Genomic DNA, 24,877 nt, shown 5'->3' with positions numbered 1-24,877 from the left:
AATAAGTCTAATAAATAATTTTTAAATAAAAAATCGAGTTTCTGCCCTTTCAGTTTTGGTTTCTTTTCGGATTTAAATGTTTGCTCCATCTGGAATTTACTTGATGTTAAGCAATGACGGAGGGGACCAATTTCTATTTTTCCAAGTGGACGGCCAGCTGTCCCTGTGCCGTTAGATTGGAAAACTTTACACTCCACCAGCTCGCAGACAACGTAACTGTACTCCTTCGCACACACAGTGGCTGCAGTGCAGGCGCCGCGTCACCAGCAGAGGCAGCCGGTGCTGGCTAAACCGAGGCTCCGCCCTTGGGGGCGTGGGGGGGCGTTGTAAGAAAAGGGAAGGTGAAGACCCCGCCCCCAGAGAAAACAAGGCCCGCCCACTCGAAGGTTAAAGCCCCGCCCACAAACCCAGGCGAGAGCAAGTCAAACAGCCGGCGAGTCCTGGGAAGTTATTTGCATAGAGGCGGGGCCTCAGGGGTGGAGCCCAAGTCATCTCAGAGCGCGCCTCATTTGCATAGAGTCCTCCACCTCCCAACGCGGAGCGGGCACCATTTCCTCTCCTCGCAAGCTTCCTCGCTGTCCTTCCGCCTTCTCGCCCGACCGCGGCTTCCTCGGTTCTGCCGCCTTCCGTGCCTCCTGAGTTCCGTGTCCAGATGCTTCCCAAGCGGCGGCGAGTGCGGGCCGAGTCCCCACACCGCGCTGTTGCTTCCTTCGCGCCGCCGCGCTTCCCGGGGGTGGCCATCTACCTGGCCGAGCCGCGCATGGGCCGCAGTCGCCGGGCCTTCCTCACGCGCCTGGCGCGGTCCAAAGGCTTCCGCATCCTAGATGCCTACAGGTGTGCGGCTCCCGCGAGGGCCCGGTGTTGGTTGGGATGCCAGCCTGGCGGTGTATGGACCCACCGTGGCCCAGGGCGGGAGATGATTCACCTGCGGCTTTGGTTTCTAAGCCAGCCCTGGCACTTCGCGGTTGCGGTACCTTCCTCCAGCTCTGGAGTTCCTCAGTTTGAAAGGGTGCCATCTCATGCCAGAGGCTTCTTAAGCCATACAAGGAAAAGTAGTTAGTGAGCCATATTTGCTGGCTGCTCGCCCTCCCGTTACGTCCTGAGTTTGCGGAAGTCACCAACCAGCTCTAGTAGAGAACATGCCCAGGGCAATGGTGTAACTTTGCGATTGAGACTAATAAAGGAACTTGGAACCTGTGCCCCTCTGGCTGGCTAACTTGTTTGCACCCCCCTCCCAATAACGAAACATTACTAAAGGCGCCAGTAAAGAGTGGAGAAAACAGCTTGGGTTGCACACAGCTCTACATTTTTACAACAGCCTGACAAGATAGTTTGCATTGAATTTTTCCAATGTAAAGGAAATACAGAGCGACCGCACTTTCCCTGCAGCAAGAATTTGCCTACTGGGGTTTGAACAAATAGGGCAAGACTCTTGTGTCTGTATTTAAAACTTAGCAGAGCGGGATGCCTGCCTGTAATCCTGGTGCAGGAGTACTAGAGTTCAGGCCAGCCTGTCCTCCTCAGTAAGTCCCCAAACAGTCAGCACGGAGATCAGAACAGCCCTGCCCTGGCCCCTACAGCAGGCCTTTCCCTGCCGCAGAGGGTAGCAGACAAGTTAGTAAGTCAAACCGGCTTGTGAGTGTGGCTGGGAGAGTGGAGAGGTGGTCGTCCATCAAGGAGGGGCTGGGAAGGCTTTCCCGATGAAAGGGTGTTTGAAGAATGCAGGGCAGTCACTGTGCAAGAGCCAAGGCTTGGGATACAGGCAGGCAGAACGGCAGGGGCCTTAGGCTTCATTCTCTTCCCCCAGCTCAGAGGTGACGCATGTGGTGCTGGAGCAGACCTCAGCCAAGGAGGCCACCTGCTGGCAGAAGAATATGGCTGCTCATCACCCAGGCGGCCCCCAGCCAGTTCTGCTGGACATCAGCTGGTTTACAGAGAGCATGGCAGCTGGGCAGCCTGTCCCTGAGGAGGTCCGGCACCGCCTGGAGGTGAGCTAGTGAGGGACTGGCTCAGCTGGAACAGATGACACAGTAGCGGTGCCTCTGTCCTCAGGAGGAGGTGGGGAGTAAGGGTTCTCAGGGCCACAGCGGGGATTTGGGGGCTAGACCATCCCACCTCTGTTCTGACCATTTGGGACATACCTACTTCCAGTATATTTAAGTGTGTCTTCCTTAGTACTTGGATGAACCGAGCTGGCAGGAACCTGTCTTTGGGATGCTCTGGAGCCAGGCTGCTAGGAGACAGAAGACAAGCTCCCTCGCTTCTGAGACCTCAGTCCTCAGCTCACATATACAGAGCTGAGGAATAGAGTCCATGCCAATCCTGCAGCTTCACCATGACCTGTGCCTTGCCCTTTTGCAGATAGCAGAACCCATGAAGGAGCCCCCAGGCTCAGTGATGATACCAACTTATGCCTGTCAACGTCCCACGCCTCTTATACACCACAATACTACCCTCTCAGTAAGCCCCATCTATGAACCCATCCCCACCTCAGAAAGTGGGTGGTATGGGTAGAGCTGGTTGGTAGCTAAAAGGCTGAGGCAAAGTCCCATGCCCACCTTGTACCTTAACCAAGGGCCCTCCCCACAGGAGGCTCTGGAGACGCTGGCAGAGGCAGCAGGTTTTGAAGGCAATGAGGGCCGTCTCCTCTCCTTCTGCAGAGCAGCCTCGGTGCTCAAGTCCCTTCCCTGGCCTGTCACATCCATGAGTCAGCTGCAGGGGCTGCCCCACCTTGGAGGACATTCCTCTAGAGTAATCCAGGTAGGTGCTTGTCATACTGAGTGGGGTGAGTGTGTAGAGTGGGGAGTCCTGGGCCTGGTGAAACAGCAGGAGACTGTGACAGGTGGTTCATAGCCCAGTCTGGAAATAGCGGCATGCACACAGACGCTGCCTTGCGGCCACAGTAAACTGTCTTCACAGATCCTGGTATAGGAGTTGTTCCCCTACCTTTGGATAGATGAGTAGACTCAGTGGAGGTTGCGGCTGGCATTGGCCTCATTGTTAGCAGCCTCAGGGTGTCTGGGGTATTGTAAGAGAGAACTCTGAAATGCTTTTTGAGGACCCAACATTGGACAAGCCTTTTGGATACTTTTCTTTCAAGAACCCGCAGTGGCAAAAGCCACTTTTAGATGAAGTCATACATATTTCTAAAGGTAAACATTGGTATACCCTGGAACTCATATGAGGAATGAGCCTTACCACAGATTCCATTGACTGTAATAACTCCAGCCCTGGAGACCTTTGTGGCTGGAGCCCCTGCCATCCCAGCTGTGCCCTGCAGCTTTGGTTACCTCCTGGGGTACAGTTTCCATTTCCAAGTTCTACTGTGGTGTCCCTGACACCATAGAGCCCCCCTCTCTGCAGGGTATGGGAGGAACTGCCTGATCTTCAGGTTGAGTGCTTTGTTTTGTCTCCTGTCCCAGGAGCTGCTAGAACATGGAACTTGTGAGGAGGTGGAGCAAGTCCGCTGCTCAGAAAGGCACCAGACCATGAAGGTGCGTGTTGGGGGAGGGGACAGCTAGGACCTTGGCAGGGGTGCACACAGCACAATCCACCGTGTGAGCCAGCAGCCAGCAAAGGCCTTTTTACCCAGCCTTGGGGTCATAGTAGGTCACTAAGACATGGCAGCTAGACTGACACCTGATAGGTGCCACCTGGAGAGCAGGTAGAGGCTGTTTTGAACACAGGGAATTTTCTACATCACTCAGCACCATCTGGTTTTTTTTAATGGAATAGTCTTGTGTGTGTTAGAGACCACACTGAACAAAATGTGTGCAGTAGGACGTGTAGGGAGGGGGGCTGCCACCTTGCAGTGCCCCATCTCCACGGTCACCATGTTGTTCTTGGTGCTGTCTCCATGGGACACCTGCACCTGTGTCTGCTCATTGCTCACCTGATACGGAGGTCACCTGGGTGCTTTACTTTTGTCTGCTCTGACACCTTCTGCCTCCCCCTTTGTAGCTGGAGATTGTCAGAGCAGTGGCCCGAGATTTGTGGCCTCCTGGGAGGGTGAGGCTCACGGTGTCGTGGAACACTGCACAGAATACTATCAGTGACAGGGAGGACTTGGAAAAGAGTCCTCGAGCCAAGAGGCCTGGCTCTGGCCATGCTGGGTAGATAAGGCATAGAGTCTGAGCTGAAGCGATGTTGATGTTGACATAGGTAAGTGGATGGTTTCTCCATCAGCCCTTGCCCCAGCCCCCGTGAGGGTTTTTTGGGCGAGAGAGAGAGAGAGAGGGATATGCATTGGAAGATGTCAGGTATCTCTTCTCCATTCTGCCTCCTGGGCACCCCAAAGTCTGAGAAAATATCCATACTAGCAGAAAATTATAGTAGTAATTAGAATTTTTTTTCCAGGGTGGGGGCTTGAGACTCTCATATTGAAACTGAGGCTGGCCCCAAACTCAAAGCAAACCTCCTGCCTCTGCTTCCCAAGTGCTGAGATTATATGCATCAGGACCTCCCACTCATAAAAATAAATAACGTAGTTGTTATCTCAGTATTTTACTAGTTTTTGTTGTTGTTGTTTTGGGATTTTTTTTGTTTTTGTTTTTTTTTTCAATACAGGGTTTTACTGTGATGCCTTGGCTGTTCTGGAGCTTGCTCTGTAGCCAGGCTGGCCTTGAACTCACAGAGATCCACCTGCCTCTGAGTGCTGGGATTAAAGGTGTATGACACCATCTATCAGCAGATTTAATTTTTTTAAATTTTGTTAATTTATTTATTTATTTGGGGAAAGGCACACACCATGGTACACATGGGGGTTAGAGGACAGCTTGCAAGGGTTGGTTCCTTTCTACTAGGTAGGGTCTAGGGATGGAACCAAAACTTCAGCTTTGGCAGCAAATGCCTTACCTGCTGAGTTTCACCAGCCTATGTCTTCCTGTCTGTCTGTCTGTCTGTCTATCATCTATCTATCTATCTATCTATCTATCTATCTATCTATCTATCTATCTATCATTTATCTATCATCTATTTATATATTATCTATTTATCTGTGTCTATCTATCTATCTATCTATCTATCTATCTATCTATCTATCTATCTATCTATCTATCTATCTATCTAATCTATCATCTATCTGTCTATCTGTCTGTCGATCTATCTATCTATCTTGAGACAATTTTGCTTTGTAATGCAGACTGGCCTCAGTCTCCTAAGTGCTAGACTTACAAGCAAGCACCACAGTACCCGGAGCTGGTTTGTTTGGTTTTGGCGGCCTGCCTCTTGCTCACACAGCCCAAGCTGGGAAGGATCACACTTTGTAGCCGAGCCCACTCTCCTCTTGCCCTCACCTCCTCCCAGATGCTGAGATACCAGAATGCACTCCCATATTCAAACTATGTCAGATTATTTTTGTAGATTTATTATTGAAATTACATATATACTTGCACGTGTAGAGTGCGTGTGTGTGTGCACACGTTCACTTTAGTATGAGTGAGTGAGGTTGTCAGAGGTGACAGATCCCCTGGATATATAGGCAGTTGTAGACTCCTGGAATTGAACTCAGGCCCTCTGCGAGAGTAGCACTTGATCTTTTTTGTTTTTGTATTCTTGAGACAGAGTTTTTTGTGTAACCCTGGCTGTCCTTGCTCTATACACCAGGGTAGACTTGAACTTAAAGATCCATCTGTCGAGAGTACTTGGTAGCTTGACTGTTTCTGGGTCCCTGTCTTGTCATAAATACCAGATGGAGCCAGAGGTAGGTAGCAGAGTTGAGCGCACATCCGAGTCAGGAGTGCCATACTGTGCCCTTGGAATTGGTATGCTCTGTAAGACTTCCTGCATTCCTTCTTGCTGCTTTCTTGGGATTGGGGTGGGGGGTTGTTTGTTCATTTTTATTCTGGTTTGGTTTTGATCCCACAGAGCAGAGAATATAGTTTGTACCCACCATGGCACAGACATCCAAATAAATAGTACTGATTTGTTTATCTCTGAAAAGAAAAAAAAAAGATCCATCTGCCTCTTGAGCGCTGGGATTAAAGGCATGTGCCTCCACTGCCCAGCTAGTACCAGATTTGCAATGACAGTGGTCTGTCTTACACTGTGAGTTGACAGAGTCAGGGAAAAGAGGACTGAGAAAAGCCCAGGAAGGGCAGGGCTGAGACTGCTCTTCTACAAGACAGCTGTTTTGTTTGTGATCAGGGTCTTGTTTATAGTTCAAAGCTACTCTATAATTCAAGATCTTCCTGTATCTGTCTCCTGAGAGCTGGGATGACAGGCATGCATGGCCACACGTGACTTCCATCCTCCGGACACGTATTTGGTATTCTCCACAGCTGTGATACATAGCCGCAGAAGGGTTTGGGTCATGTATGCAACCTCCACTGTGGTGTGGGCTGTCCTTAGTCTCATTCCAAAATTCCTGGGGAGAGTCTCCATGACTGGCCCAAGGTAGGCAACATGCTTAGTCCAGGACTTCATGGGCCACTTGGCATTTGAACGTTTGAGATCAGGTTCTCCACACCTGCTGTGGTAGATGCTAGTCAGGCCTCCAGTGCTCTGTTAAAACCACCCTCTTGGTTCACTCTTCCTTTGGTGTTGCTGTTGAAGAGAACACACAGTAAGTCCCAGCCACAGTAAGTGGAGGCCTTTTCCCAGTGAACTAAGAAGCCGGCGAGCCTGTATACAGGATAACTCTTTGGTCTGTTGTAAGCTCAGGCCGTGCCTATGCATTAGGGAACAGACCTCACAAGGGCTGAAGAGAGAGCTTCCTGAAGTTTTCTGGTGGTTGGGTGGCTGAAATATGCTGTTCCTAATAGGGCTACTCCCAGGTATGTGGGTTTAGTCCCCTGTGAGAGTGGTCTGGGTAGACCAGGTTCCTGGATTTGGTCCTCATCCTGTGTCACTAGGCATGAAGGCAACACTCTCAGGGACATGTTCTGTAGACTTTGTCCTGACCTATCCATCTCTTCTTCCACATAGCTCTTCACCCAAGTCTTTGGGGTTGGTGTGAAGACTGCCAACCGGTGGTACCAGGAAGGACTCCGAACCCTGGATGAGCTCAGAGAGCAGTCCCAGAAACTGACCAAACAGCAGAAAGCAGGTGAACTTCCCAGAGCTGCCTGGACCCGGGAGCTCTGCACAGTGAAGCCCCTTGCTCTGCTATGGAATGTGTTTACTACCCAAGTGCCTGGGAACAGCTGGTAGAGGGATCCTGGGAGAGATCAGCCAGGCTCCCTGTGGTTTTTCTCCCTGTAGCCGGTGTCTACCATGGCCCTTTCTCCTTGAGTGTTGTCATGGCATTGCCATGGCATCTGGGCCTCATGTTTCCTCCTGTTTGATTTCATTTGTGTTGGGGACAGCCTTGGTCTGGGCCTGCCTGTCCAATGTGGTGTCTGGGTGTGTGGTTTTGTGGTATAGGTGCCACCACGACTGGAAATAACATAAACCTTGGGTTTGCTATGCCTGATTTGAGTTCTTTCCTCTATTTAGTAAGTATGTAACCATGGCTTCAAGACTAACCTCTAAGTCTCGGTTACCTTCTCTGGGAAACAGAGATACAATAGCATGAATTTCCCAAGTGCCTCTGGAAGCCTGCAGGTGACGAGCAGGCATTTGGTCTGTGTAGCCTGCCGGATCGCTCTAGTGGTCTTGGCTGGAGACTGCTGAAGGGTGCCATGGCCTGCCAGTGGCCTCCTTGGGTGCTGCCTACTTCACTTCCCAGAGCAGGGTAGACAGGATGGTCAGCAGTGTTTACTAAGGGCTTGCTGAATGCTAAGCATTGCCATTCCTCATGCTTAAACCCCCTTAACTGAGCATGGAGGGCACAAAGATGCCCCTTTAACAGGCAGGGAGACACACTAGGCTGAAGGAGAGGTGGCTGGTAGCAGACCCATCATCACCACATCTTTTCACTGCCTTTGACTAATGGAGAATCAGAACCTTAAAAGCGCTGGCTGCAGCCGGGCAGTGGTGGTGCATGCCTTTAATCCCAGCATTTGGGAGGCAGAGGCAGGTGGATCTCTGTAAGTTCAATGCCATGGATCTCAGTGAGTTGAAGGGCAACCTGATCTACAAAGCAAGTTCCAGGGCAGCCAGGACTGTTACACAGAGAAACAAAACAATAACAAACAAAAAGTGCCGGCTGCATCTTGCCTGTGTCAGCTTCTTTGTCACATGTGGTTCTGTGAAAGGTGTTTTTGTTTGTTTTGTTGTAGTGTGGGGAGTGAGCCTTATACGGTGCATGCTAAACTCTCTGCCCCAGCTCTCTGTACATAGCCCTGGCTGGCCTGAAACTGTATAGATAGATAGACCATGCTCGTCTCAAATTCACTGGAGTTTTATAAGATACTATGTTTGTGGGGGAGTTGGGTGCAGGGCACGAGGGATCTTGTTTACTTCAATTGCATGTGAGTCTACAGTTATCCCAAGAGAAGGATTTAAGTTTAAAAGGAGAAGTGGATCGTCTGTATGATCTCACTCTGCTCCGGCCCCCACCTTACCCTCTGCCTTTTCCACAGCCACGGGGTTGTGGTGGCTGCTGTGTCCTGGGGGTGGGCTCCATGAGAAAGACAGGCTGTGCTGCCCACAGGGCTCCAGTACTATCAGGACCTGAGCACCCCAGTTGGACGAGCCGATGCCGAGGCTCTGCAGCAGGTGGTGGAGGCGGCCGTGAGTCAGACTCTTCCTGGAGCCACTGTCACGCTGACTGGTGGTTTCCGGAGGTAAGGGGGCCCACCGTACCTTCTGAGTATGCACCAGGCTCTTCCCTAAGGTAGGGACTGGAGTTGTGAATGCCGAGGTGGCCTTTCCACTCACTGAAAAGGACATGGCTTTGTGCCGAGGCCAGAGAATCAAACTTTCTTTTTCAGGGGGAAGTTACAAGGTCATGATGTGGACTTCCTGATCACTCACCCTGAGGAGGGCCAGGAAGTGGGTCTGCTACCCAGAGTGATAAGCCACCTACAGAGCCAGGTGAGGCCTCCAGTGCCCTGCACAGGAGTGGCCACTGACCAGCCTTCTACCCTCCCAGAACCATGGCAGCACCCCGCCACACCTGCCTCCCCTCTCGCAGGGACTGGTCCTGTATCACCAGCACCATCGCAGCCACTTAGACTCTGCCCACCTCCTGCGGCAGAACTACAACATGGATGCTTTTGAGAGGACTTTCTGCATCTTGTCCTTGCACCAACCCCCACACACAGCTTTAGAGGGGCCCCTACATCCCTGTCCAACCTGGAAAGCTGTGAGGGTAGATCTTGTGGTCACCCCCAACAGCCTGTTCCCTTTCGCTCTTCTTGGTTGGACTGGCTCCCAGGTAGGTCATGTGTTCCTTGGGGGGTCTGGGCCTGGGGTGGCCCAGCCCTGCTAAAGGCAATTGTCCTCCCCATCTCTCCCCAGCTTTTTGAGCGGGAGCTGCGGCGTTTCAGTCGGCAAGAGAAGGGGCTGTGGCTGAACAGCCATGGGCTGTTTGATCCTGAACAGGTAGGTTGCCAGGAACTAGGGTTAAAAACAGCTCCCATAACCTGAATCCTGGTTCGCAATCTCAAATATGCTGTACACTGCCATGTAGTATCACGTGATCCCAACTGCACTGTGCAATAACATGGCCTGGTCCCAGCCGTGCATGGGAGCTTGGCCTGGCTCCAGCTCTGCTGCATGGGAGCATGGCCTGGCTCCAGCTCTGCTGCATGGGAGCATGGCCTGGCTCCAGCTCTGCTGCATGGGAGCATGGCCTGGTCCCAGCCGTGCATGGGAGCTTGGCCTGGCTCCAGCTCTGCTGCATGGGAGCATGGCCTGACTCCAGCTCTGCTGCATGGGAGCATGGCCTGGCTCCAGCTCTGCTGCATGGGAGCATGGCCTGGCTCCAGCTCTGCTGCATGGGAGCATGGCCTGGTTCCAGCTCTGCTGCATGGGAGCATGGCCTGGCTCCAGCTCTGCTGCATGGGAGCATGGCCTGGCTCCAGCTCTGCTGCATGGGAGCATGGCCTGGTCCCAGCCGTGCATGGGAGCTTGGCCTGGCTCCAGCTCTGCTGCATGGGAGCATGGCCTGACTCCAGCTCTGCTGCATGGGAGCATGGCCTGGCTCCAGCTCTGCTGCATGGGAGCATGGCCTGGCTCCAGCTCTGCTGTATGCAGTCATGACATAGGCCCCAGCAACTAACCCTCTTGTTCCTTGCAGAAGACATTTTTTCATGCAACTTCTGAGGAAGACATTTTCAGACTCCTGGGTCTCAACTACCTTCCTCCAGAGCAGAGAAATGCCTGATCCTGCCCGCTGGCCGCCACACCCACCCACAAAAATGAGGGGTTTCCTCATGTTTGGCCAGGGATGTTTCTAGACAGAAGGTGGACTGCCACCTCATGGCCTTGCCTGTGCTAATGGAATTTTCAGCTGCGGGCACATTGGCAAGATGTGGCCCTGAGTCAGCTTTCAGCTTCGCACTCCTCAGGGTCAGGGGCTCTGAGCAGTCCATACATCATGGAACTATGGCCGTTTGACATCTTGCTTCTGGTCCTGGTATGAGCATTTGGTCTATCCAGCTGTGGCTGTCGTCTGCTGCAGGGTACCCTGTTCGGTGTGCTAGAAAAGAGACACGTGTCCCTGCCCTGTTCTTGAGCTGATATAGGAAATATAATTCTGGCTGTGAGGTGTTACACAGAGCAAGAATCCTGACTGAGGGCTATGCTGCCATGTCTAGAGGAAGAAGTGACCTAGGAAGGAAACCTCCTGTGCTGTGGCTGTCGGGCACCACCACCCACAGAGCTGGGAGCCAGACTTCATTAGCAGCACAGCCCCAGAGTTAGCACCCACATTCCTCCTCTTCCACTCCTCCACACTCCAGCCTGAGCTGAGCCAGGCCTGCCCACCCACAGTCTCCTGTGCATTCACAGTCCCAGCAGTGACGTCTGGGAGGGCTGGTTCCTCGGACAGACAGTGCAGCCCAGCCTGGCAGCGGTACTGAACACCAGCAAGATCAGCGGGCAGCAACCGAGGGCTCTCGCCCTCCTGAGTTGTGAGGTGCAGGCTTCCCTGTCCCATCTTTTCCGACAGCCCTGCAGCAGTCCCAGACCTGCAGTCCTCACGCAGGTCCTGTGGCTCTGGCATTTCTGTTGTCTCTTCCAGTGTCAGCTGTGTTCCTCTAGTTCAGTCTCCCCCCACTTTCCCAGTTCACTGCCCGTCCCTGTTTGCAGACCCTGTGTGACCAACCACGTCACCTTCTCTGAGGCAGACATACTGAAGTGCTCTCTAGTTCCTCATTCCCAGGCACCTCTGGCTCAAAAGGCCCTCACCCACTGTCCTAGTACCCACTCTCGCTGCCTTCTTCAGGGCCTGACAGAGGAGAGCCTCCTAGATCAACCACGGCATTAGCAAGCGTTTTAAAGATTACCATTCAATAAAGTGCATTCTTACAGAGTATGAGCGAGGCTTACCCCAACTCACGCATTTGGCTTTGTCCCTACAAATAGGTCACAGATGTGCAGCTAGACTTTGTGTCAGCCATTGTTGGTCTGGGTTAGCAAATGCTCTTGGGGCCCCTGCAGTGTTACATGTATCAAGCTTAGTACTCCAGCTGCTACATGCTGTGAGCATTCCACTGTCCGCTCAGGTCCTGAAGGTTTACACTGGCTTTGTGACCGTGACTAGGATTGCTATGGGCATGCATGTAAGTGTATCTGTGAGCAGTTGCTGGGGTAACACGGGACATTGCTGTGCTTGGATTTCTCATTTCCTGTTTCGTGAGTTTTCCCCTTCTAATAAATAAAATATAATTGTTTTATCCTTAGCTAGCCTAGTTATTTCAACATTGCCACCCCTTAATTCTAGACTTGTGGATCCTGGCTATGGGAGAAACCATACCATATATATGGGATGTTAACTCAAAGCCTAAACTGTCTTCTGGATAATCCTGTCCCAGCCCTCCAAACTGCTGCCTCCTAGTTGGTGCTGTAACTGTGTCTTCAAAAGACCGTTCCATCTTTCTATCAGGTCAGCTGCTTCAGGATGGTGGAGAACGTAGTAAGACCAGTGGGTTCCATGGTTGTGGCCACTGTCATACTTCTTTAGCTGTGAAGCTCCTTGGTAAGAAGCAATACCATGATGGTGGAGAAGGCATTCTGTAAGTCCACAGATGGTAGTTTTATGACATGATGTGCAGGAAGGCAAACCTGTAACCAGAATAAGTATCTACTCCATAACGCACAGAACCATCAGTAAAGCAGGCCCTGTTCTCTTCCTTAGCGGATCTGACACAGCCCATGAGGCTATAGGTGCATGCTCAGCAGCAGACTGTATTGTATTGGGATAGAAGCCATTTGGACGACTTCTTCATGTAACTCCTAACAGGAGACTTCAGGACCTGCTTGGGCCCAATCTCATGTATACCACTTCTATTTAATAATAGATTGTTGTTATGCAGGTCCCACTTGATGGCTCGATGGCTCAGACAACACCCAGCTCATGATAGGCAGCTCAGGTCACATGCTATCTTAGTAATATTGTTGCCAAACTCTATGGCCCAATAGCAGGCCAAGAGCTGTCTCTCAAAGGGAGAATAGTTGTCTGCAGATGATAGTAGAGTCTTGCTCCAAAATCCCAAAGGTCTTTTCTGTGATTCACCTATAGAGGCCTGCTAAATGCTCCAAACAGCATCCCTAGCTGCCACTGACACCTCAAGTACCATTGGGTCTGCTGGATCATATGGTCCAAACGGTAGAGCAGCCTGCACAGCAGCCTGGACCTGCTGAAGAGCCTTCTCCTGTTCCAGGCCCCATACAAAGCCAGCAGCTTTCCGAGTCACTTGGTCTATGGGCCGGAGTAACTCCCAAGTGGAGAATGTGCTGTCTCCAGACTCCAAACAGGCCAACTAAACATTGTGCTTCTGTCTTGGTGATGGGAGAGGCAGGTGCAATAACTTATCCTTCACTTTGGAAGGAACATCTCTACATGACTCCCCACACCACTGATGTAGAAGGCCCTTGAATGTTGGTTGGATTTATTTCCCATCCTCTGGTGCACATGTGTGTTACCAACAAGTCCAAAGCAAGTGCTACCTCCAGCTTACTTTGTCCAGTCAGCATAATGTCATCAGTATAGTGAACAATGTGACACTTTGTGGAAGAGACAAACAACTGAGATAACTCCAACCAAGTTGTGACACAGGGCAGGAAGTTAACATGTCCTTGAGGTAAAACTGTAAAGGTATGCTGCTGGCCTTGTCAACTGAGAGTAAATTGCTTCTGGTGGTCCTTCTGGAGAGGTACTGAGAAAAATGCATTTACTACTCATACCAGGAGATGTGTTAGTCTGCTCCAGTAGACACCACATCTGCTATAGCAGCTGCAATTGAAGTCACTACCTGGTCGAGTTTTCAATAGTCAACTGTCATTCTCCACAATCCATCTGTCTTCTGCATAGGCCAGATAGCACAGTTAAAGGGAGACGTAGAGGGAACCACCACCCCTGTACCTTTCAAGTTCTCCAGGGTGGTACTAATTCTAAAGTTCTTGCATGGATTTTGTTTTGTTTTTGTTTTTCGAGGTAGGGTTTCTCTGTGTAACAGCCTTAGCTGTCCTGGAACTAGCTCTTGTAGACCAAGCCAGCCTCAAACTCACAGAGATCCACCTGCCTCTGCCTCCCAAGTGCTGGGATTAGTGATACTGTTTTTAACTCACTATTTTCCTTGTCAGGGGCAGCTCTGGAGTGGGACTGGGGAAATAAGCACAGGTGAGTTCAGGGACCCACCGGACCTACTGAGTTGGCCTTCAGCCAACCTCCATTTATCCCCTGAACTCCATAGTTGTTGCTCTGGATTTTTCCCATTCATCTAGCTGTTCTGATGGGACTGAAGGAGTGGTTCATTGTTATGTATACAATGTAACCCTCAAAAGCTCATGTGCTGAAGGTTTGGTCCCTAAAGCAGGTGCTCAGAGATGGGGCTTTTGGAGAGTTAGACTAATCATGAGGTCCTGGATGTAATTAGTGGTTTAATCTACTGATGGATTAATATTTTGATGACATTACTTGGGGACGGGCATGGAAGCTAGAGGTGGGGCCTCGCTGGAGGAAGTATGTTTCTGGGGTTTTGCCCAGTATATGTGGTCCTCATGTTTCTGAGACGCTGTGAAGTAATCAGCTCTGGAAATACCCAGACACTTGTATGCAGCACCTGTGGATGCCGGGAGACTGTATCGGATTCCCCTAGAACCCAAGCTACACGTGGTTTTGAGCTGCCATAGTGGGAGCTGGGAACCAACTCTGGGTCCACTGCAGGGCAGCCAGTGCTCTTAACCACTGAGCCATCTGTCCAGCTCCACAAGTTGAGTATCTTGTGGATGCCTTTTATCAAGTTAAAAATTATCCTTTATTACTAGTTTTTATCCCCAAAGTTTAAAAAAATATTACACCTAATCTTCTGAGTTTTGTGTGGGCACATGAACGCCACAACGCTCATGTGGAGGCCAAGGACAATTTTCAGGAGGTCTCTCCTTCCATGGTTCTCTCCTTCACCTTGTGGGCTCTGGGTCAGCAGATGCCTTTCCTCACTCAGCCAGGTCGCCAGCCCTCCCAGGTTTATGAGTAAGCTCTGAGTTTTAGTGGCTGTTTTCCTTGCATCAAGCTGTATGATCGCGGGAATATTCTGGTTTTTGTTGTTGTTTCTTAGTTGATTGGTTGTTTGGTTATGGTGTTTTGTTTTTTTTCTTTTCTTTTTGGTTTTTCAAGACACAGTTTCTCTGTGTAGCTTTAGAGCCTGTCCTGAACTCTCTCTGTAGACCAGGCTGGGCTGGAACTCACAGAGGTCTTCCCATCTCTGTCTCCCGAGTACTAGCAATTAAAGGCGTGTGCCACTACTGCACGGCCTGGTTTGGGTTTTTCAAGACAGGGTTTTTCTGCATAGTCCTGACTGTCCTGGGCTGTAACACTTTCCCTGGGGAAACCTTCCCCTAGCTGAGCAGAGCCATGGTTACACTGCAGGGGTGGGTGGGAGAAGGGCTAAGCAGAACCGTAACCCTTCCCTGCTGGAGCAGAGTTGTTACGTTGGGAAAACCTCTGCTTGGAACAGGGCTGTGAGCTGCTACACTTATGGTGACTTTATGGTATTCCTTGCCTCCGGACTGCCAGGATCCCTTTCTGTCCAAGCCGCAATGCTTACAGTCAGCATATTTAAAACACAATACAATTTGCAGGAAAGTTTCCAGGCAACAACTATTCTCATTCCAGGTTTCCAGGCAACAATCATTCCAACTCCATGTGCACAGAAAAGCTTAAAATGTGTTACTTAAAAACGCCTTTATAAAGTGTATGTGACCTTGAGAGTGGGTTTCTATATTAAAAGACCGATGATCTAGTGTGGTCTTTGACCGAGACAGGGTAGAAGTCAGCAGGCCATAAAGTACATATGACATCTCCCCTAAGGACGGGTTCTATTAACTAGCAGCTAAGGATAAAGGTTTAGGGAGGGAGAGTCTGGGATAAACATTCTGGGGGATTTGGGTGAGGTCTGCTTCCACAGATAGCAAAAAGGTCGCCAGGTCATTAACAATATCCATTCCCAGCCTTCTGCTTTGAGGAGAGGCCCCTTGGTGTTTGACATTTCCGGTTCCCTAGTGCTCTGTGGGAGCAAGGACTTTTTTTTTTTTTTGCTTTTTCTTTTATTTATTTATTTATTTATTTAGTATACAATATTCTGTCTGTGTGTATGCCTTCAGGCCAGAAGAGGGCACCTGGCCTCATTATAGATGGTTGTGAGCCACAATGTGGTTGCTGGGAATTGAACTCAGGACCTTTGGAAGAGCAGGCAATGCTCTTAACCACTGAGCCATCTCTCCAGCCCCCCTTTTTTTTTTTGCTTTTTCGAGACAGGGTTTCTCTGTGGTTTTTGGAGCCTGTCCTGGAACTAGCTCTTGTAGACCAGGCTGGTCTCGAACTCACAGAGATCCGCTTGCCTCTGCCTCCCAAGTGCTGGGATAAAAGGCGAGCGCCACCACCGCCCGGCAGGTGCAAGGACTTTTGTGTCCCCAACAGTGTATCTATCAGCTGTAAAAGTTTCCTGGTGGAGTTTTTTTTGGGGGGGGCTCACTTGTGGTGATATTTTGTTTGTGATCTAACAAAGTTTGCCTGAAGATCACAGTGAAGAGTTAATCTTTCTAAATTCAAGTCCACCCTGGGCTACATTAGACTGATCCAGTCTCAAAGAGAAACAAAGCCAGGCACCGGTGGCTCACACCTTTTATCCCAGTACTTGGGAGTCACATGCCTTTAATCCCAGCACTAAGGAGGTGGAAACAGGAAGGGATATGGCTAGGTGGAGAGAGGAATATAACACAAGAAGAGACAGCCGTCAAAGCATGCAGTCTGAGGTTTCATAGAGATGGATGCAGTCTGAGGATCTGTAGGGACAGGATCACCCCTTTGGTCTGAGCACTGGTAGAGGTAAGAACTCTAGTGGCTGCCGCTCTGCTTCTCTGATCCATCAGCTTTCACCCCATAGTTGACTCCGAGTTTTTATTATTAAGAACAATTAGAGCTGGGCGGTGGTGGAGCATGCCTTTAATCCCAGCACTCAGGAGGCAGAGGCAGGCGGATCTCTGGGAGTTTGAGGCCAGCCTGGTCTACAAGAGCTAGTTCCGGGACAGGCTCCAAAGCTACGGAGAAACCCTGTCTCAAAAAACCAAAAAAAAAAAAAAAAAAAGAACAATTAGAATTCGTGCTACAGTCTGCAAATAAAGATACTTTCCTTGACTTCTTTTTTCCTATCTGTGCTCCCTTGATCTCCTTCAGCTGTCTTGTTGCTCTAGCGAAGACGTCAAGTACCGCATATTAAATGGACTGAAGAGTAGACAGCCTTGTCTTCTCCTATCGTAGTGGAAATGCTTTCAGCTCCTCTGTTTAGGTAGATACCGGCTGATGCTGGAAACTGCCTTTATTGTGCTGAGGTGGGTCCTTCATATCCATAGTTTCTTCTGGCTTTTTATCATGAAGAGGCTGGATTTTGTCAAAGGCCTTTTCTACATCTAATGAGATGATCAAGTGGTTTTTTTCTTTTCCTCTCTTTATGTGGTGTATTATGTTTAGTGATTTACATATGTTAAGCATCCCTGCATCTCTGAGATAAAGCCACCTGATGGTGGTGGATAATCTTTCTTTTTCTTTCTTCCTTCCTTCCTTCCTTCCTTCCTTCCTTCCTTCTTTCTTTCTTTCTTTCTTTCTTTCTTTCTTTCTTTCTCTTTTCTTTCTTTTTTTCTGTCTCTCTTTCTTTCATTCTTATCTTTCCTTTTTTGAGACAGGGTCTTTCTGTTATACATCCCCAACTGTCCTAGAATTCCCTATGTAGACCTTGGAGGCCTTAAACTCATAGAGATCCACCTGCCTTTACCTCACAAGTACTAAAGGCATGCACTATCATGCTTCGCCTAGATAATTTTTTGACATATTCTTTTATTTAGTCTGCAAGTATTTTGTTGAGAATTTTTGCACCTATGTTCATAAGGGATACTGGCCTCTAATTTTCTCTTTTTGTTAGGTCTTTGTGTGATGTAGGTATCATGACAATAGTGACCTTGAAAAAGGAATTAGGAAATGTTCCTTCAGTTTGGAACAGTTTGAAGGGGACTGGTGCTGGTTATTTAAAGATCTGGTAGAATTTCATGCTGAATCCATCTGGCTCTGACTTTTATTGGTTGGGAGACTTTTAATTACTGTTTCTATTTCATTAAGCATTATGAGTCTTTTTAAATTGCTTATTTGATCTTGATTTAACTTTGGTAGGTCATACATATCAAGAAATCAGGCCAGGCGGTGGTGGCGCATGCCTTTAATCCCAGCACTCGGGAGGCAGAGGCAGGCGGATCTCTGTGAGTTCGAGGCCAGCCTGGTCTACAAGAGCTAGTTCCAGGACAGGAACCAAAAGCTATGGAGAAACCCTGTCTCGAAAATTCAAAAGAAAAAAAAAAGAAATCAATCCATTTCTTTTTAGGTTTTCTACTTTGGGGAATATAGATTTATAAACTTTGTTATCATTCTCTGGGTTGCTTGGTGTATGCTGTAATGTACCATATATAATGTAATATATATACATATATATATACACATATATATTTGGAGGTAGTTATTTCTTCTTGTTCTAGGGATTTCAGGTGCACCACTAAGGCTAATATGAAATCTCATTTTTTTCAATTTAGACACTTAGTGATATGAACTTGCTTCTTAGAACTGCCTTATTGTCCCATAGATTTGGGTTTGTTCTGCTTTCATTTTCAATTCAGTTCTAAAAAGTTCTAATTTTTTTTTCTTGATTTCTGTCTTGACCTTCTTTTCATTCAGTAGGGAGTTGTTCAGTTTCCGTGAGTTTGTAGGTTTCCTGTTGTTGATATCCAGGTTTAATCCATGGTGGTCAGGTATACAGAGAATTGTTTTAGTTTTCTTATACCTGTTGATACTTGCTTTGAGTCCAAGTATGTGGTCAATTTTGGAGAAAGGTCCACGAGCTGTTGATAAGAAGAGAGATTCTCGACCAGGTAGTGGTGGTGCATGCCTTTAATCTCAGCACTCATGGGCAGAGGCCAGTGATCTCTCTGAGTTTGAGGCCAGCCTGATCCATAGATCTTTTGTCTTTGGGTAAAATGTTTTGCGATGTCTGCCAAGTCCATTTGACTTATGATATTACTTAACTCCAGCATTCCTCTGTAGGGTATTTGTTGTTGATGAGAGTGGGCTATTGAAATCACCCACTATCACTGGGTGAGGGTCAATATGTGCTTTTTAGCTGCAGCAGTGTTTCATTTATGAATTTGGGTGCTCCTTTGTTTGGTGCAAAAATATTCTTAACTGCAATATCCTGTTGTATTTTTCTTTTGATGAATATGTAGTCATAGTCCTTCTTTTTCTCTTCTGACTGCTTTTGGTGTGAAATCTATTTTGTTAGATAGTAAAACGACTTCACTTGGTTTTCTCTTGGGTCCAGGTACTTGGAATACCTTTTTCCATCTTTTGACCCTGAGGTGAGTTCATCCTTGTTGGTGAGGTGGTATGCTTCTTGGATGCAGGAGAAAAGTGGATCCTGTATTCAGTCTGTTACATTGTGTCTTTTTGTTGAGGAATTAAAAACATCAATATTGAGAGTTATCAATGAACATTGTTTATTGATACTTGTTATTTTGTTGTTGCAAGTGTTACAGCTCCAAAGGGAAAGGTAGTCGGGAGGTGGTGGCACACGCCTTTAATCCCAGCACTGGGGGGGGGGGGCAGAGGCAGGTGGATCTCTGTGAGTTCGAGGCCAGCCTGGTCTACAAGAGCTTGTTCCAGGATCGGAACCAAAAGCTACGGAGAAACCCTGTCTCAAAAATAAAAAAAATAAAAAATTAAAAAATTAAAAAAAAAAAAAAACAAGGGGAAAGGTATCCTGACTTGTTGGGAAGTCAGGCTGAACCTAAAGCTGGGGTCCCATGGGGAATGGTCTCCCTACAGGATGTGGCAATCCTGCTCTTCTCAGAGAGAGAGAGAGCTGTTATGAGAGAGCTGTTATGGCTGAACTCTGCTCTGCCCTCTTAAAGGCATTTCCAGGTGAAAGTATTCATTTCTACTCTGCTCCAGCCCAAGATGTTATTTCTTCTGCTTAGCTCTGCTAAAGCGGGAACCCCTGCAGAAATGTAGCAATCAGCTCTGGTGAGAAGTTGCTCCCTCTGCTCCCCTCCCCTAAGGGGTTTCCTAGCAGAGGTGTCAGTTGCTTTTTCTGCTCTGTTCCCCTAAGGAAGTTTCCCAGCAGAGATTCTGCTCCTCGCAGGCAAAAGATTTTCACCCAAAACTCTTTGAAGATATTTATTTGGGAAGGAGGAGTCCAGGAGAGTGAACTACAGTCAGAGAGGCTTATGTAGGGCTTCTTAGGGGTGGCATTTTTCCAGGGAGAAGATTTTCAGAGAGGGAATTGGTCAGGTTTTGATCCCCTGCAACTCGGACAAGCTCAGAGTGGCTAGATTTTGTGCCCAGGGATTGGTTGGTTTTCCTGCACAGCGATTGGTTGTTTTTGTGTTCAATTGGTCAGGGGCAGACTTTGCTCTGGTTTCAGGACCAGAGTATGTTTCTTTTACTGACCCCTTTTTTTTAGCCTTTTTTCTCTAGTTTCAGAGTCAGGGTGTGTTTCTTTCAATGGCTCTGGTTCCAAGGTCAATGGGGTTTTTTGGCTCTTGTTTCAGGGCCAGGCTGTGGTTCTTTGGTTCTGGTTTCAGAACTAAACTATTTCTTTCACTGGCTCTGATTTGAGGGCCAGGGTGGATTTCTTTGGCTGGCCCTTTTACCCTAAAATTGTTATGATGTAGGTTTTTTTTTCTCCCTCTTGATTTACCATTCTGGGATTATTTATTCCTTGTGTCTTCTTGGGTGTGGTTAACCTCTTCAGACTGAAGTTATCCCTCTAAGTGACTTCTGTAGAGCAGGATTGGTGAATTAGAAATTGCTTTAATTTTTGTCATGGAATGTTTTCTATTGTGATTGACAGTTTTACTGGCTATGGTAGTCTGGGCTAGCATCTGTAGTCTCTCAGAATAATAAAACATCCATCCATGGTGTTCTGGCTTTCAGAATCCTTATTGAGAAGTTAATATAATGCTGCTATTTCTTTATTTCTGTATTTTATATGTTTAGTGCTTTGATTATTACATGTTGTAGGAATTTCCTTTCTGGTCCTATTTGTCATTCTTTATGCTTTTTGTACTTTTTTTTTTTTTTTGACAGGGCTTCTCTGTGTAGCCCTGGCCATGCTGTCCTGAAACTCACTCTGAAGACCAGGAGTGCCTTGAACTCAGAGATCTGCCTGCTTCCGACTCCGGAGTGCTGGGATTAAAGATGTGTGTCTGTGTGTCACCACTGCCCTGCGGATACCTCTTTCTTTAGGTTAGGGAAATTTTCTTCTATGATTTTGTTAAAAATGTTTTCTGTGCCTTTTGACCTGAGTTTCTTCTCCTTCCATTATCCCTATTATTCATAGATTTGGTCTTTTCATAGTGTCCCAGATTTCCTGGATGTTTTGGGCCTGGATTTTTTAGATTTAATATTTTCTTTGACTGAGGTATCCATTTCTTTTATCTTGTCTTCATTGTCTGAGATTTTTTTCTTTCATGTTTTATAATCTTTTCATGAGGCTTACCTCTGAGGTTTTTGTTTGATGTGCTGTTTTTTCTGTTCCAGTTTTATTCAGGTTTCTTTAGTGATTCTATTTGTACTTTCATATCTTGAAATGTTTTATTATTTCACTCAAATATCTGTGTTTTCAGTCTTCATGAAGGAATTATTCATATCCCCTTTAAAGTCCTTTTGAAGTCCTTGTCTTGTGCTTTAGCTATATTGCATTTCTCAGGCCCTACTGTAATAGGGTCATTGGGTTGTGGTGGAGGCAGATTGCCTTGGCTGTTCATGCTTCTGATTTTGCACTGGGACCTCAGCATCTGCATTATGATGATAAGGTATTTCTAGGTGTTGATCTCTGATCTTGTCTTTGTTGGGTTGGTTTCCTGTTCTTTGGATGCTGTTGCCCTCTCTAGATCCTAGGCAAGTGTGCTGGCTGTGGGGTTCCTGGTTCCTGTTGTAGCCACTGGGAGTCCCTGGTATAAAAGTGTTTCTAGGTATTGGCAGCTGACACAAAATAAAGATGGGTTAGAAGGACAGGCTGAGTCCCACACTGCTATGGCCACTGCAGATCCCTAGTGGAAAGTAGCTTCTAGTTTCTTATAGCCTCATTACACCTGTTACCATCATTTTACTTTGTGATGCTGAAGACTAAGCAAGGGACTGGTCAATGCTAGGCAAGTGCTCTACTACTGACCAACAACCCCTAGTCCATGACTGCCTTCCTAATTGCAGCTCTCTTAGTGGGTGCGAGGTGGTAGCTCTTTGGTGTTGTTCACTTGCATTTCTTTTAAGTGGCTAGTAGTGTTGAGTATACTGATCACTTCTTGTTAGGGAATTACCTGCTTAGGTCTGTTGCCCCTTTCCAAGTGAGGTGTGTGTGTGTGTGTGTGTGTGTGTGTGTGTGTGTGTGTGTGTAAGCCACAGCACACATGTGAAGGTCACAAGACAACTTAATGTGTTGATCCTTGCCTTCCACCTTACTTAAGATGGTCTTTCTGCTGTTTTCTCCTATGTTCACCAGGCTAGCCGTCCCTGAGCTGCTGGAGATTCTTCTGTCCCCTTGCCACTTCCCTGTAGGGTGGTAGGATTGCAGAGACTTATGCTGTGTGTACATCTTTTATGTGGAGGTCCTGGGATTCAAACTTAGTTAAGAATAAAATCAAACTCAGCTCCTCTCCTCCTGTTTGTGAAGGAAGTGCCTTTACCTCTCTGAGTCATCTCATTAGCCCCTGCTTAACTCTTTCCTACTGAGCTTAGAAGAGGGGTTTCCATTTGTTTTTGTTGGTTTGTTTTGAGGATTTTCTGTGGTGCTTTGGATGGAACCTTGGCTAAACAAGTGCTATACCCCTGGGTGATATCCCCAGACCCTTGTTTTTATTTTATTCTTGTGACGGTTAGTTTTACTTGTTGATTTGACACAGTCTAGATTCTCTTGTAGGATGAGACTCTCAAGGAGGAATTACCTAGATTGGGATGGTCTATGGACAGGTCTGGGGTTCATCTTCCTTTTGCTAATTGAGGTGGGAAGATCCAACTGTGGGTGGAGCCTTTCACTCAGCAGAGGACCCTGCAGTGTGTAAGAAGGGAAAGTGAGATCAGAGGACCCTGCAGTGTGTAAGGAAGAGAAGAGAGTGAGAGAGAGGACCCTACAGTGTATAAAGAAGGGAAAGTGGAAGTGGAGGACCCTGCAGTGTGTAAGGGAGGGAAGAAAGTGACAGATGTCTGTGAACTGAACCCAGGTTCTCTGGAAGAACAGCCAGTGTCCTTAAGCACTGGCCATCTCCTGTACTGCCATCATGTTTCCTGTGTCAGGATCTCTTGCTGGGATCTGAGGCTCGCTGCTTAGGGTAGAATGGCTGGCCAGGGAGCCCGGTACTGGGGTTACATGTGGGCACCATTATGCTCTGCCTCTTCCTATGGGTTTTGGGCGGTCAGACTTGTGTCTTCAAGCTTGTGAAGCAGGCATTTTACTAACTGAGCTATCTCCCCATCCCTAGTTTTCACCCTCATACTTAGATTATTAATATGGTTTGAGGAAATGTATAGGAAGGTTTGAGGCAGGGGTCTGCCTTTAGTGACTTTCATGTGGCTGTCCAGTTGTCCACAAACTATTGGTTAAAGGATTATTCTTTGCCCATTGGGTTTTTCGGGCACACTTGTCAAACCACTTAACCACAGTGTGAGGGGAGGCTTCCTGGACTCAGCACTGTTCCGGGACCTCTGTTTATCTTACATAGCTACACTGTCTCTGTTACTGGAGTTCTGTACAAACACTTAGACACTGGGGAGAATAAATCCTCCAAGTTTTTGTTCAAATTGTTTTGGGAATAGCCATTCTAAGACCCCACTTTAAGCCAAGCAGCCAGCTAGGACTTCTAATAAGACTCTGCAGTGAAAGTCTAGGTCATTTGCCGAAAATTACCAACTTTAACAATAAATATTTTTATTTTTGAGATAGGCTCTCACTGTATCGCTGGCTGGCCTGGAACCTACTGTTTAGCCTGGGTTGGCCTCAAACTCACAGACATCTACCTGCCTCTGTCCTCTAACTACTGGTATTAAAGGCGTGCATCACCACATCTAGCCCATAAACAGGGGGTTATTTAGATATACTTTAGTTTCTACTAATAATGTTTTATAGTTTTTGTTTTTAGATTTATGTGTATGAGTGTTTTGCTTGTTTATGTATGTGTCCCACATGTGTGCCTGGTGCCTACAGAACTCAGAAGAGGGCATCAGATCACCTGGAACTGGAGTTATGGGTGGTTGTGAGCCACCATGTGGGTATTCTTTCTTAGCCAATCCTGGGCCCCCTGCAAGAACAGTAAGTGCATGCAACAGCTGAGCCATCTCTCCAGCCGAGCTTTATAGGGTTTTTTTTTCCAATTTGCATTTATTTTGTATGTGTGTTCATCTCTGCATGTGTGTGCACACACACTAACCACAACATACATGTGGCGACCAGAGGCCATCTTGTGGAAGTCATTTCTGTCCTTCTATGTGGATTTTGAGGCTCTGACTCTGATCAGCAGTAGGCTTGTTACCATAGCCTCTCCCTGCTGAGCCATCCTGCAGGGCCATTTTCAGTGTTTAGAGCATACATTTCACACACCTTTGTTAACTCTAGTCCTAAATCCAGTGTGGGTGCACCCCTGTAGCATCAGCTACTCAGGAAGCAGGGGACTGCGTAAGACTGTATCTTAAAACCAGCCTGGTAACTCTCTCAAAGACTGAAAAAAAAACATGTGCTTTATTCTTTAAATGATGCCAGGTGACTCACGCCTTTAATCCCAGCGCTCGGGAGGCAGAGGCAAGCGGATCTCCGTGAGTTTGAGGCCAGCCTGGTCTACAGAGCGAATTTCAGGACAACCAGGGTTACATAGCGAGGCCCTGTTTTGAAGAAAGGAAAGCAAATGACCCTGTCACTCCTTCATCTAGTCTTGGCTGACCAGCCTTACCTGCTCAAGGATTAAAGGTGGTTACTACCACACCTGGTTCTAAAATGTTTTCAAGTTTATTTGTATTATTTTTAATTGCGTGTCTGTGTGTGGGAAATATGCACATTGGTGCAGCTACCCACCGAGACCAGACCTGTGGGAGCCTCTGGAGAGGGAGCTACAGGTAGTTGTGAGCTGTGAAGTGGGTGTTGGAGATTGAACCTGGGTCCTCTGGAAGTGCTCTTAATTGCTGAGCCGTCTCTCCAGGCCCCTAAGGTATTCTGGTTTTTATTGGCACCTCAGCCTAGCATCCCTTCCCTGTAGGGCTCACAGCTGAGTCCTTTGATTTATCTGAGAGCTGCTTCTTCCTCATGCA

The 24,877-nt window shown here is 47.8% G+C and overlaps 1 protein-coding gene across 2 annotated transcripts; it reads left to right on the top strand.

Annotated features, from left to right (window-relative positions):
- Positions 1 to 531: 531 nt before the first annotated feature.
- On the top strand, positions 532 to 11,729 carry Polm (DNA polymerase mu). Of its 2 annotated transcripts, XM_075944239.1 has the most exons (11): positions 532 to 834; positions 1,808 to 1,988; positions 2,362 to 2,460; positions 2,590 to 2,760; positions 3,423 to 3,494; positions 6,925 to 7,045; positions 8,534 to 8,666; positions 8,814 to 8,916; positions 9,017 to 9,259; positions 9,343 to 9,426; positions 10,124 to 11,729. In XM_075944239.1, the coding sequence occupies exons 1-11, from the start codon at positions 653 to 655 to the stop codon at positions 10,208 to 10,210; spliced, it is 1,476 nt and encodes a 491-aa protein (XP_075800354.1). In that variant the 5' UTR covers positions 532 to 652; the 3' UTR covers positions 10,211 to 11,729. The 2 variants fall into 2 exon arrangements, with proteins under 2 accessions (XP_075800354.1, XP_075800355.1); XM_075944240.1 differs by lacking the exon at positions 8,814 to 8,916 and having other exon boundaries at positions 8,542 to 8,666.
- The last annotated feature ends 13,148 nt before the right edge of the window (positions 11,730 to 24,877 follow it).

Source organism: Microtus pennsylvanicus, chromosome 12 (genome assembly GCF_037038515.1).
Source record: "Microtus pennsylvanicus isolate mMicPen1 chromosome 12, mMicPen1.hap1, whole genome shotgun sequence".
Classification (NCBI taxonomy): domain Eukaryota; kingdom Metazoa; phylum Chordata; class Mammalia; order Rodentia; family Cricetidae; genus Microtus; species Microtus pennsylvanicus.
The sequence above is the reverse complement of the archived record's forward strand: the minus strand, read 5'-3'. Positions and strand labels throughout refer to the sequence as shown.